Below are 11059 nucleotides of genomic sequence, written 5' to 3' on the forward strand. Positions count from 1 at the left end.
GCATGTGAATGTGATGCATGTGTTGATAGAGTTGATAGAGGGCATGTTCTTAGGCAATAGTGAAATAAGGGCGCTTTCAAAGCAGTTGTGTGTACTGTATGTGTGTATCTGCATGTGCTGTCTCAAAAACACCAAAACTAGAGAAGTTCTCCCGGTTTGTATTTAATCAATGAAATGTCATGAATTTCATGTATTTTTCTTGCCACTGGAATATGATTGAAGATGATATTAGCTTTCATATCCTTGTAACAGAAACCCATGATCATGTTGAAAGGCTGATCTCTAGTCTGCTGGTATATATCTGGCACATAACTTTGCTTCACATTGGCCATAAAATCAGAGAAATATGATATTTCAACAGGTTTCATTTTACAGTCCTACTTCAGTGTAATAAGTGATCACATACTGTAAAAAATGAGAAATTGGTTTGCAAGCCATTTCGAAGTATGAGAAACAATGGTTTCTGGGTAGCAGCTAGACCATAAAACCAGGTAGTTTTGTGAGAGGTTGGAAAATAAATTGGGGGCAGGTAGACACCAGACATGGGTCAAAGATTATCGAATGAGCATTTGTTGTAACACACCTGGAATTTTCCTCAAAGGACAATACAAAGACTGCCGGATAGTTTAGGCAATCACAAAAGTTAATTTTATATACTTTTGTCATTGGCAGCTTACCTGCCACTTATCTTATTGTCCTGATGGGGTAAACACCACCCATCTGGGACTCCATGGTTGCAACAAAAGCTAAAAGTTGTTTGCAAATAACATTTGGCCCATGTGTGGAAGGCACAAACACTTACGTTTTACAGAGAAATCTTGCTATTACCAGGGTTCCTACACATTTTATATTTCAAAATTACATATTTCTTCCAAACCTTAATTTCTTGCCTGTATTTAAAGTGTTTTTTAATCTGCATTCAGTACAATCTATTCTGATGGTAGCAGGGTAATATGTTAACTAGGCCATACTACCCTATAAAGACACAACACAAATATCACAATTAATTGAATGACAATGGGTCTACAACTAGATCAAATATGTAGTTATATGTTTATTGGCGTGAAGTGTATCCAATTAACCAATTTGTTTTCCATAGTTCTCCAGATTTTCCATACCTGCATGGGAACCCTGTAATACATTTAAATTTAGATTAGTCATATATGTAAAATCACTGACCATGCGCGACTGTATATACTGCAGTCTGCAGTACAAACATGTGTCAGTAGGAGAAAAATCATCCCTAAACAATACCAGGTAAGATAGGACAGTAAAGAAAAACGTTCCTCATGTGCTCAAACATTTGTTTATAGTCAACATCAGTGGAATCCTGCCATAACCACAGCTGCACATGCATACATAGTGGTGCTATATGAAAGGGGAATTACGGTTTCAAATGTGATTTCTTTTAAGGATAAATAAAACATTCTGCAGTGTTACTGACAACATGACTTTTTCCTCCCAAAAATTAACAATAAAGTCGATGGGAAAACCCCCAGATATCCTAATGCGCATCCATACAGTGTACCCTAACTTCATTCCAATAAAACTGTTTTAAAAAAGGACCTAGAAATGAACCTCGAGGTATGGGCCAATTCGAATAGTCTTTAATTCCAAACTTCCTGTGCAATATCAGACAAACCCATTTATCTTTAAGTCTCTAACCAATACCACTGATTGAAAAGAAACCACACAATCATCATCAGCGCACTCTGACTGCAGTGCTGCTCCCGGTACGTGGTCAACTTCAACATCGCCCCCATTTCTCTGGCCTGTCACGCTGGCGTCTGAGGTAAAGGGTCTGAGGCGGAACGCCAGTTTAACACTAACAATGAGGCATGAATGTCATTTATTTTCTCTGACATGGAGTTTCTTGCAAGAGGCGATGTTCGCAAGGAATCTCTTCTCCAGCTCGGTTTCATTCAATCATGGTCGTGTTTCATTCTCTCCGATTGTGTGAGCAGGCTGCGTAGATGTCCTAGGCCTCTTGCTGTTTCCCCAATATGGGAAAGTTTGTCTTTTATCACAGACTCCATTCCTAAGGCTCGCTTCTCCTGCAGTTACGTCTCACTCTTTCCCATCTCGTGACTCACATTGCTGGATTACTCTGGACCCCGTTTCATTGTTCATCACCCTAAGCAGCATTTAATCTCCGTCCTCCATGTAGCTCTTGGGATGTCTCATCGGAGCCTGCCTCGGGTTCAGGATGCAGAGACCTGGGGCTCAGTTGAAACCTAGGCCTGTGCCCTTGGGTCTCTGTGTGGCCCGGATGGGCTCGGTGATGCCCCTGCCCTCGGGACCCAGGCCCATCCCCGGGTTCCAGCCCATGCTCTGTAGCATGCGGCTCCCCATGTTTGTCTCAGGAATGGGAGCCGCGTTCTCACCCACCACTCCTGAAAAGAGAGGGAAACATGTTAGCAGAGAGACAGGGGATTTTGTCAGCTTTTGTGTGTGGAATAGCAAATATGTTTATGTATAGTTTATTTTTGTAGGGGCAAATATGCCTACAACAACATACATGATGGATCATAGTATTAAGCTAATGTTAGCTAGCTTTCAGTACCCATCCTTTGAGCAGGTTGAAGCACATAGATGAGGTTAGAGGGACAGGGTGGAGCACTGTCAGTACCAGAAAACAAATCAGCATCCTTCAATTACAAGGCAGCCTCCCAAACCAACCTACCAACCATTTGCAATATGTGCTATACATGACGATGATAAGAGAAAGGGGGAGAAACAGAGATGTGATGAGATAAAAGAAGCAGATGCTTTATTAAGACTTGGAGCTGGCTCAAACAGCTAAGCTCCTCTGAAAACAATCCATTTAAAAAAGTGATATATAACTGTACAACCGTCTTTGTCACAATTCCAGTCAAAATAACATTACTCGAAAGTACATCCAATGATGAGAAGTACCCATTCCATAGATAATTCCAATCCCTCTTCCTGGAAGTCTAACGGCCGATCCCAGAGGCTGACCTATTACCCCTTTATTACCCCTATTACCTCTTTCTAGTATGCAGGTAACACCATTAGGCTTTTCCCTCTCCCACCCCCAACACAGCAACTGTCCCAGAGGTAAGGGGAGTGGTTTAGAAGGGGGGGGGGTGGTTAGACACAAGTACGATTGGCTAAGAGGTAATCCAGTATCTCTGCTTTGACGGTTTGACCAGCCAGCTGACTCTTGTCCAACATAGCTTAGGAGGAAAGGGAGTTAAGAGCTAAAGCAGGGTTTAATGGTGGGAGAGGGAGGGGGAGAAGAAGGGAGAGAGAGCGATGGGAAGGAAGAGGGACATCTTTTCTTCAATCGAACCTTTTAAGACTGTGGGATCAAACCCTCTCTTTACTTTTTCCATTCAATTGTCTCAATATCAGTACAAGGGAGAGGCAGAAGGCGAGGAGGAAAAGGAGGCTGCTTAATGTACTGAGCTCGACTGAGAGAGCTAACGAGGACAGGAGAGGGGGAGGGAAACGAGGGAGAAAACGAGAGCCAAAAAGACAATAAACGGAGCAGTTGGTAAAAAGTGCCAGATGGTGCGCTAGGTATGGCTAGGTGTGTGTCCAATACCTGAGGGGGCGGTGGAGCCGAGGGGGGCTGCTTTGCGCCTCCGCTTGACATCCCCCGTACACAGAGAGCCTAGGTGACCACTGGTCTGTCTGCAAAACCAGCCCAGGAACAGAAAAATAATGCAGCATTAGCATTACCTCAAATAACACTACTTTGTTTACATTTTTATTTGTTCTAAAAATATCATTAAGTGGTGTGAAACCAGGGAGGAGTTAATATGTTGACGGGACTGCGGGAAGTAATGGAAATAGATAGTGGAATGGAAATTTCAACTCTGTTCTCACTGTTCTCACCTGCTGGCTGTTTTTACTGAACAGCTTCTCCTATGTCCTCTGTCTGCCCGAGAGTCCCAGTGCAACTAAAGATAGTCAGAGGGAGTGGAAGAAAAAGTTAAACTTAACAATCAAGCAGCAATTAAATCATTCTTGTATTAAGAATAACACAAAGCTGATGAAGCAAATTTAACATCGACTACATTGGGTCCTTGTATTATAAGATCAAAATAGAATGACATTTCCTAGCAATTTGAATCAGAGTGGGAAGAAGCGAAGTCTCTCACCTGTCCATGTTCTCTCCTAGAGCCTGGGCTAAACCACGGCCTGTTGGACATGAAACAATGTAGTTTAGGCCACAAACTCACACCAATACAGAGCTCCAGAGACAGAAAACAAATTAATATACATCATCATTTCTTTTGGTAAGCCCACTCTGATTTTAACATACAGTATGTTAAAATGAAGTGACTGACTTAAAATATTTGTGTGTGCACAAGTGCTTCCCATTATTAATTCAACAGTGGCAGGCCACAACAGCAAGAAATTTGCCTTTAGACAAAATCTGATATATGAAAAAAGAAAAAAAAATCTGAATTCAATCCAATTCCTCCCCAAAACATACACAGGCATAGGATCTATTAGAAATAACAATTTTATAGAAATACAATATCCAAATTAGTGTACTTTAAAGGTAATAGTCTGCACTAGAACAAAAACTGGGATGGATGTTTAACCAATATTATCAAATTAACAAAACTGACTCCCTGTCTGGTCTTGTCAACTGCTGTGTGTGTAGCATATGTTGTGATTTGTTTTATTTTACTTTTATGTTGTGAGTTTTCACCAATTTTATTGTGGGATTTTATTGTGTTGTTTGTGTTGTGTTGTTGTTGTTTCCAAACCAGATTTGTGTTACAATTAAGTTTGAATTGATTTCTGAGGGAAACAGTGGTTTGTTCGCCACTCACTCATGGGAGTCCTGGGCTTGTCTCCCCAGTCTGTCACTGAAGCCCTGGCCCGAGCCCCCCTGCAGGCCCCCCTCAGAGGCCTGCTGGTTTCCATGGAGACGACTTAGCCTGGCCTGGAACCCTGATCAACACAGCATGGGTTAGTCAGTAATTAAACTCATGACATGTTTTTTGAAATGATTACATTAATTTGACCATTATAACATTCAAATGCAGCAGACTGTTCCCACTGGAGTAATACTTACTAAATCAAATTAACAAGAGGCACATGAGCTACCTAATGCCCCACCATAATGACCATGATATAAACATGACCAGTTATGCTAAGGTCATTAATTAAGCTAATTAATTAGTAAATATTCCTATGTCAACATACTGGTCTTCACATAACACATGGGTGATATTAATATGAACTACAGCATTTTTTCCTCATTAATACGCACATTTATGCAGCAAGGTGCTACAGAATCTAATCAGATCACCTACTCTACAGGGGGAACCTAACCTGTGGTGTAAGTATGAAGTTTCTATCATGTATTGTTCTTGAGTTATTGTTGTTGTTCACAAGAATGTGTCTATACACACACAGAGAGACAGACAGGCAGGCGCCACCATGACGCCACAACATCGCACATACCCTGTACCATGGTGGCGGGACACAAAAACAATCCATGGACAACACAAGAACGATTAACTGGCCCATCTCCATTGTGGTCTTGATATGACTATTGTAGGCTATGCTTAATACTATCTAATCATCTGAGAAATGTCTGCTAAGAGAATATTTATTCTGTTGCTTTAATACTGCATGTTGAACCCAGGTAGGAAATTTCACCATGATTTTACCACCACACTTCGCAGCTATACTACATTGCCCTGCATTGTGTGTGTATGCAGCACTTGCCTCCTATTGGTCATGAGTGAGACTGCAACAACATTGCAACATTTCATGTGACTGGTATATAAAAGCCAATCACACCTTTTGACTCCTACCATCTTATTTTATTTAAAAATTACTTTCAAACTGCCTTCAAAAGCCATTCCATTCCATTTCTTTCTTCCATTTCAATGTGTCTGAGTTCATAAAAATCATACTGTAGCTCTCAAGCCAAGTATCCCACCTGTCTGTTCCCTTTAGGCCTGCTTGCTGCCTACCTCTCTGTGCTCCGGGGCTCATGAGGGGGAAGGATCCGGTGAGGATGCTGTTGAAGACGGGGTCAGCTAGGTCCAGCTCCTCCGACCCCGCCTCCCTCTCCCACCAGGGAACCACTCCGGCCACCCCACACGCACCCCCAGGCCCTGAACCGGAGCCCGGCTCGCCCTCGTAGAACCAGTCGCTCTGCTCATCATCACCTGGAAGGGAAAGAATGAAAATGTGACCTGACGTTCATTGGCAGTGGTAGAGATGCAGTGATCATAGAAGTATAACTTTTTACATGCTTGCTACATTGTTACTGCACAGTTGCTCCACACTCCAGAAAAATCCTGATGTCCAGCACTGATGTAGGATAAAGTATGAGGAAATTCTCCTTTGGTTGCCATTGTATAGGATGAACTGGCTTGGCATCACAAAGGTAGAAAAATGTTTGTTTTGAAAACTTATTGTTTCCATGGAACCTTTCGCATTTAACCACACCAGGAGGAAGAATATGGATTATTCTCAACTTGCTATTGGATCTTCAAAACAGCAATCAGTCACAATACAGACAATGTAAAGACATGGAGCGGGAGAGCAAAGAAAAAGTAATAGATACAGATTTAAATAAATACAGCCCCAAGCTGTATTTGTATAATCCCATAACAGCCATTTTCAGGCCAGGTGTAGACATACTGAGATGTGATCTCATACCATGAAATCTGACTTGTGGTGTCAATCTGCCATATGTAGAGATAGCAGGTGTCAAGCCCCTACCCCTTACTTTTAATAGGGCAGTGTATTGCTGAGAAAAAAGGGTACCATTCTTTAAAAAAAAATCCTGATTTTTTTTCTGCTGCTGTACCCAGTTTTTTAGTTTGAGCCACTGTCCCCCATACATCTGTGCATGATCCTGGTGTCAATTTGAGTAATTTCTGAGTGAGTACCTTGCCTCCCCTCATCATTGGTGTAGAGGCCTCCATCACTGCTGTTACTCACACTGCTGGTCTCACTGACAAAGAAAGAGGAAGAAAAGGATAGGAAAAAATACATTAAGGACATTTCAAGCAACAAACATATCAAGTTGAATCGAATAATTATCTACCAGAAGAAAAACTAGTTAGCATAGAGTTTTTCCTCACCTCTTGGCATACACTCTGCCTCCCCTCTCTCTCTCTCACACACACACACACACACACTCACACCCTGGAGCATCAACAGTGGAGTCGCAAGTTCTGGAAACACAGGGTAGGAAAAAAAACACTAACCACCTGTCACTCATGTCCTCATCTGAGCCCTTCTGCTCCTCCAACTCCATCTTGTCCTTGGACCCTTCTGTTGTAGCTGAGATGGGGTCCTCACTCTCCACCACCACCCCTTCATCTGCAGCCTCCACTCCCAGCCTGTGGGCGGTCAGTTTCCTCTTCTTCACTCTGCTCTTCCCTCCCCCTGGCCCTGCCATCCCACCTCCCCCGAGCTCCATAGCACCCCTTCCCTCAGCCGCTACAACCCCAGGCAACCTGGCCCCAGTGTGGGCTTTGGGGACAGGCGGGGGCCCTAGTATGGTGGAGGAGGGGGCACCCGGTTCCAGAGGTGGGTCTACAGCCATTCGTTTGACCTTACGTCGCCGCCTCAGGCTACGGGTGCCCTCTGCGGAGCCCAGTACGCCCATGTCATCCTGCCACAGCGGGCGCTTGTTTCGGCCCATGTCAGCTGTGAGGGGAGTGCGGCGTTTGGGGCCCAGCTGTTCGTCCGAGTCGCTGTTGTCGCGGCCATGGCTGTTAGCAGCAGAGACACCTCCTGTGCTGGCACGGTAGTCCTGCAACACATGTCAGTATGGTAAACAGTGTATTGCGATATTGACGCTTAACGTTTGGAACTTTAAGCATTCGAACACAATAACTCAAGAACAATGCAAGTGTTTTCAAACATGAAGATGTCATTTGGGCCTAAACGATAGAAGAGTGAGGCTAAATTTATGAAACATTTATGAAAGCCTGTTGTCACTGTAAAAACTAGTGACTTCCAGTAAGAAGAACAGGACCAAAGCATTGAACCGGATTAGAGTTGTAATGCTTTTGCACCAGTGTGGGATATATATATAGTGACTGGTGAAGACGTAGCACAGGAATAGAGGGGAAAAACAATCTGAGTTCACTGTCCACCAGCTCCAGAGTTGAAGTAGAAAACAGACTTTTTCTTATTAAACATCCATTGACTCTACATAGAGCCTACATAGAAAGTGCAAATGCTGACTACACAGCCCCAACCTGAAACCCTGCAGTCAACCCCTTCCTTCCCTCTCCCTGCATCTAATGACACACTTTTTTATCCCCCTTGGGAAATTCCCTCTTCATTTGCCCTCCTCCAGAACACAGGGTGAGCTACAAAAAAGCGCCTCTGGACCTGGTAGGACCTTCTGAAGTGTCTTGCTCAAGGATACTCCAGAAGAGCAGAGCCTGCAGACACAGGGCTTCAACCTGGAACCTCCTGGTTGAAGAAGGGACTCTGTAACCACTAGACCATCTCTCTCTTCCATCCACTCACTCTCCCTCACCTTGTGTTCATCTACACTGGACTCTGAGCCCTCACTGAGGTGGCCTGTCTCCCAGGGTGGGTGGGGGTTGTCGGACCGCCGTTTTCTGCCCCGCCGCTTTCGAGCCTGCCTCTTCAGCAGACAGCCCACAGCCAGTGCGTGGTCCCCTCCATCGCCAAAGCCACCACGCGCTGCCTGCTCTGAGCTCTCCTCCAGCGCTGACACCAGGTCATGGACCAGCTCGTCCATCGTCCGGCGAAAGTGCCTGAGGTGGAGGGAAGAAGGAGGGTAATGTGGAGCCTGTTCTCACATGAAATAACAGTACATTACATGGCTAGCCACTTCAAAGCATCCGAAAAAGGCAACCAGTGTAATTGTTATGTTTTACAGTCTGTTAGTGTGTAGTGTGTGCAGGGAAAGTATGGGTCCTTCGGGGACATTGAGTGCCATAGTAGGCCTTCAGGAAACCTTTTTGTGTGTGTACTACAAGTTGCTATGTTTGCAGGAAAAGTACGGGCACTTAGGGGACATTCAGTTTTCATAGTAGACCTTAAACAAACCCTCATACATAGGTCGAGAAGGCCAGCTCTCTGGTCAGCAAATTATGCTAAGAGACGAGCAGTAAATTACCTTAGACTTTGGTTGCTATTAATTTCATAGGTTCAAATTAGCTAGCTAGCTAGTTGTTTTGATTTGACGTTTCCTCTCTTTTCGTCGTGTTAAATGCCAACACTGGATGGATCTTTTGCTACTAACGTGTCTAACTCTTCCAGAGGTCTGACTTGATTTAACAGCCTGCAATGTCGTTAGTAAACTCTCTTGAAAGTAACATTAACACTAAGTTACTGTGCTTGGGTTCGCTTGCTGTCGTCGTTAGCTTGATAAGCTACCTAACTCAACTACAACAAATAGCCAGCTTTGATGTCGTAAAAGCTAATAAACCGATGTCATAAAAGCTAACTACCGCTAAATTACAAGCTTCACAACGTTAAAATGTGTTGGTTTTTAACTAGTGACTATCAAGAAAGTAGCTAAACAACAAAGGAGCCGTTTAATATCCTTGGCTGAGGTGATCTTAGCTACTGGCTAGTTAGCATAGCTAGCGTACTAGCCGGCTGATTCATGAGAGTCGAGTGGACGTGAACAATATGTTACGTCTCAGTGATTTCAAAGACCACCTACCAGCCTGTTCCCGCTTTACCGATGGTTTTTAAATTAGCCGCACGGAACATTAAAGCCGCCAAATGCCAAATACCTTCAGCCAGAAACAACGGACACACATTTACATACGACAGACACCATTCTGACACAATAGCTAACGTTAGCTAGCTAGATCAATATGCGACAGGAGGAGGATACCGTGAAAGCAGCAAGAGGTATGTTGCCTTTAGGTGCTATCGGAAATATTAGAACTAACGCTTAAACACACATGAACACCCAACAAAGTATATGACTGGGAAAAGAGGTAATTTTGTATGATAATCGAGTTTCCAAGATTTTGAATTTAGGGGGAGTATTGTAGCAGTGATGCGCTGTTATTGGTATTAGTATTAGTACTGATACATCAATGACATACACATCATTCTATCTTCTTCATTCTGCCACTGCACCCCAAAAGTAGCTCTGTGCCACTTGATTTATAAAATAAAATAATAGCTTCCAAAATACTTTTGTTACTGGGTCCATTTCTTATTATTTCCGACCAAAGACACTTGAATGCGCGACAAATCGTTTTTAAAAATCGAGTTTAAACGGAGTCTTTAAAGGCAACAGCAGGTCCTTGTCCCTGACAACGCATGTAATTGCATTATGTGAACGCTAGAGGGCAGTGCTCTATTGGAGAAGGATGCAAAGAAACTGGAGATGCATCCAACGGTTGCAGCTCATTTAGCAGTCAGCGGGCCTATCAAATACATTATATACCAAAGGTCAACAGTTTAATCAAATCAGTGACAACAGTGTAATATTAATTACAGTGGTCAGTGGAACAGGGAGACTTGGACTTCACCCCAATGCGACAGGTGCACTGGTGTTATGTAAATGTCAGTGACTGCCCCACAGTCAACATGGGGTCAACAGCGACAACAGGTGTCACAGCCTCAGTGTTAACTAAATGAGAAATTTACATATTGAAATAACTGTGAGGCACGCATGAAGAGAGTGAATGTTGTGCCAAGGTAATAGGTCGTCTGACTGGTGTGTGTGTATGTGGAACAACACTGACAGTAGCATACTGGCACATGATCCTAACATATATGCCTCCCCAAATGCCTAAGAAGTCAGAGCGTCTGTCGTACGATGATGACCAGCCGAGGCCCTTCTCAGGTTTCTGACGGGGGTCCCAGGTAAATTTAGTAAGACTCTGTTCACCAAGCACACACCGCACTCAGACACTTGACACACTCCCAGAGAGGAGACACGCTCTCTAAGGGACAGAATCAATTTGAATGAGCTTGACAGTTCGTCAAACGACTGCTGCAGACACCAAACCTGTGGAGTTTTCATACAGTTGAGCTTATAGCGAAGGCCCGAGAGAGGTTGAGGATCCGCTGCTGGGATCGAACATATGATGGAACC

General features: G+C 43.7%; 1 protein-coding gene across 2 annotated transcripts; it reads right to left on the reverse strand.

Moving 5' to 3' along the window:
• Window positions 1-166: 166 nt before the first annotated feature.
• Window positions 167-9799, reverse strand: gpatch2 (G patch domain containing 2). 2 transcript variants are annotated; one of them, XM_071536632.1, is made up of 10 exons: window positions 9665-9799; window positions 8504-8747; window positions 7218-7765; window positions 6894-6958; window positions 5967-6164; window positions 4812-4932; window positions 4128-4167; window positions 3862-3926; window positions 3569-3657; window positions 167-2393 (listed from the first exon to the last, which is right to left on the reverse strand). In XM_071536632.1, the coding sequence occupies exons 1-10, from the start codon at window positions 9712-9714 to the stop codon at window positions 2224-2226; spliced, it is 1590 nt and encodes a 529-aa protein (XP_071392733.1). In that variant the 5' UTR covers window positions 9715-9799; the 3' UTR covers window positions 167-2223. The 2 variants fall into 2 exon arrangements, with proteins under 2 accessions (XP_071392733.1, XP_071392732.1); XM_071536631.1 differs by having other exon boundaries at window positions 7215-7765.
• Window positions 9800-11059: the final 1260 nt, after the last annotated feature.

This window comes from Centroberyx affinis, unplaced genomic scaffold (assembly GCF_046629955.1).
Source record: "Centroberyx affinis isolate AG114_WGS23_722 - 3 ecotype Tasmania unplaced genomic scaffold, CSIRO-AGI_Caff_v1 ptg002920l_1, whole genome shotgun sequence".
Lineage (NCBI taxonomy): Eukaryota > Metazoa > Chordata > Actinopteri > Beryciformes > Berycidae > Centroberyx > Centroberyx affinis.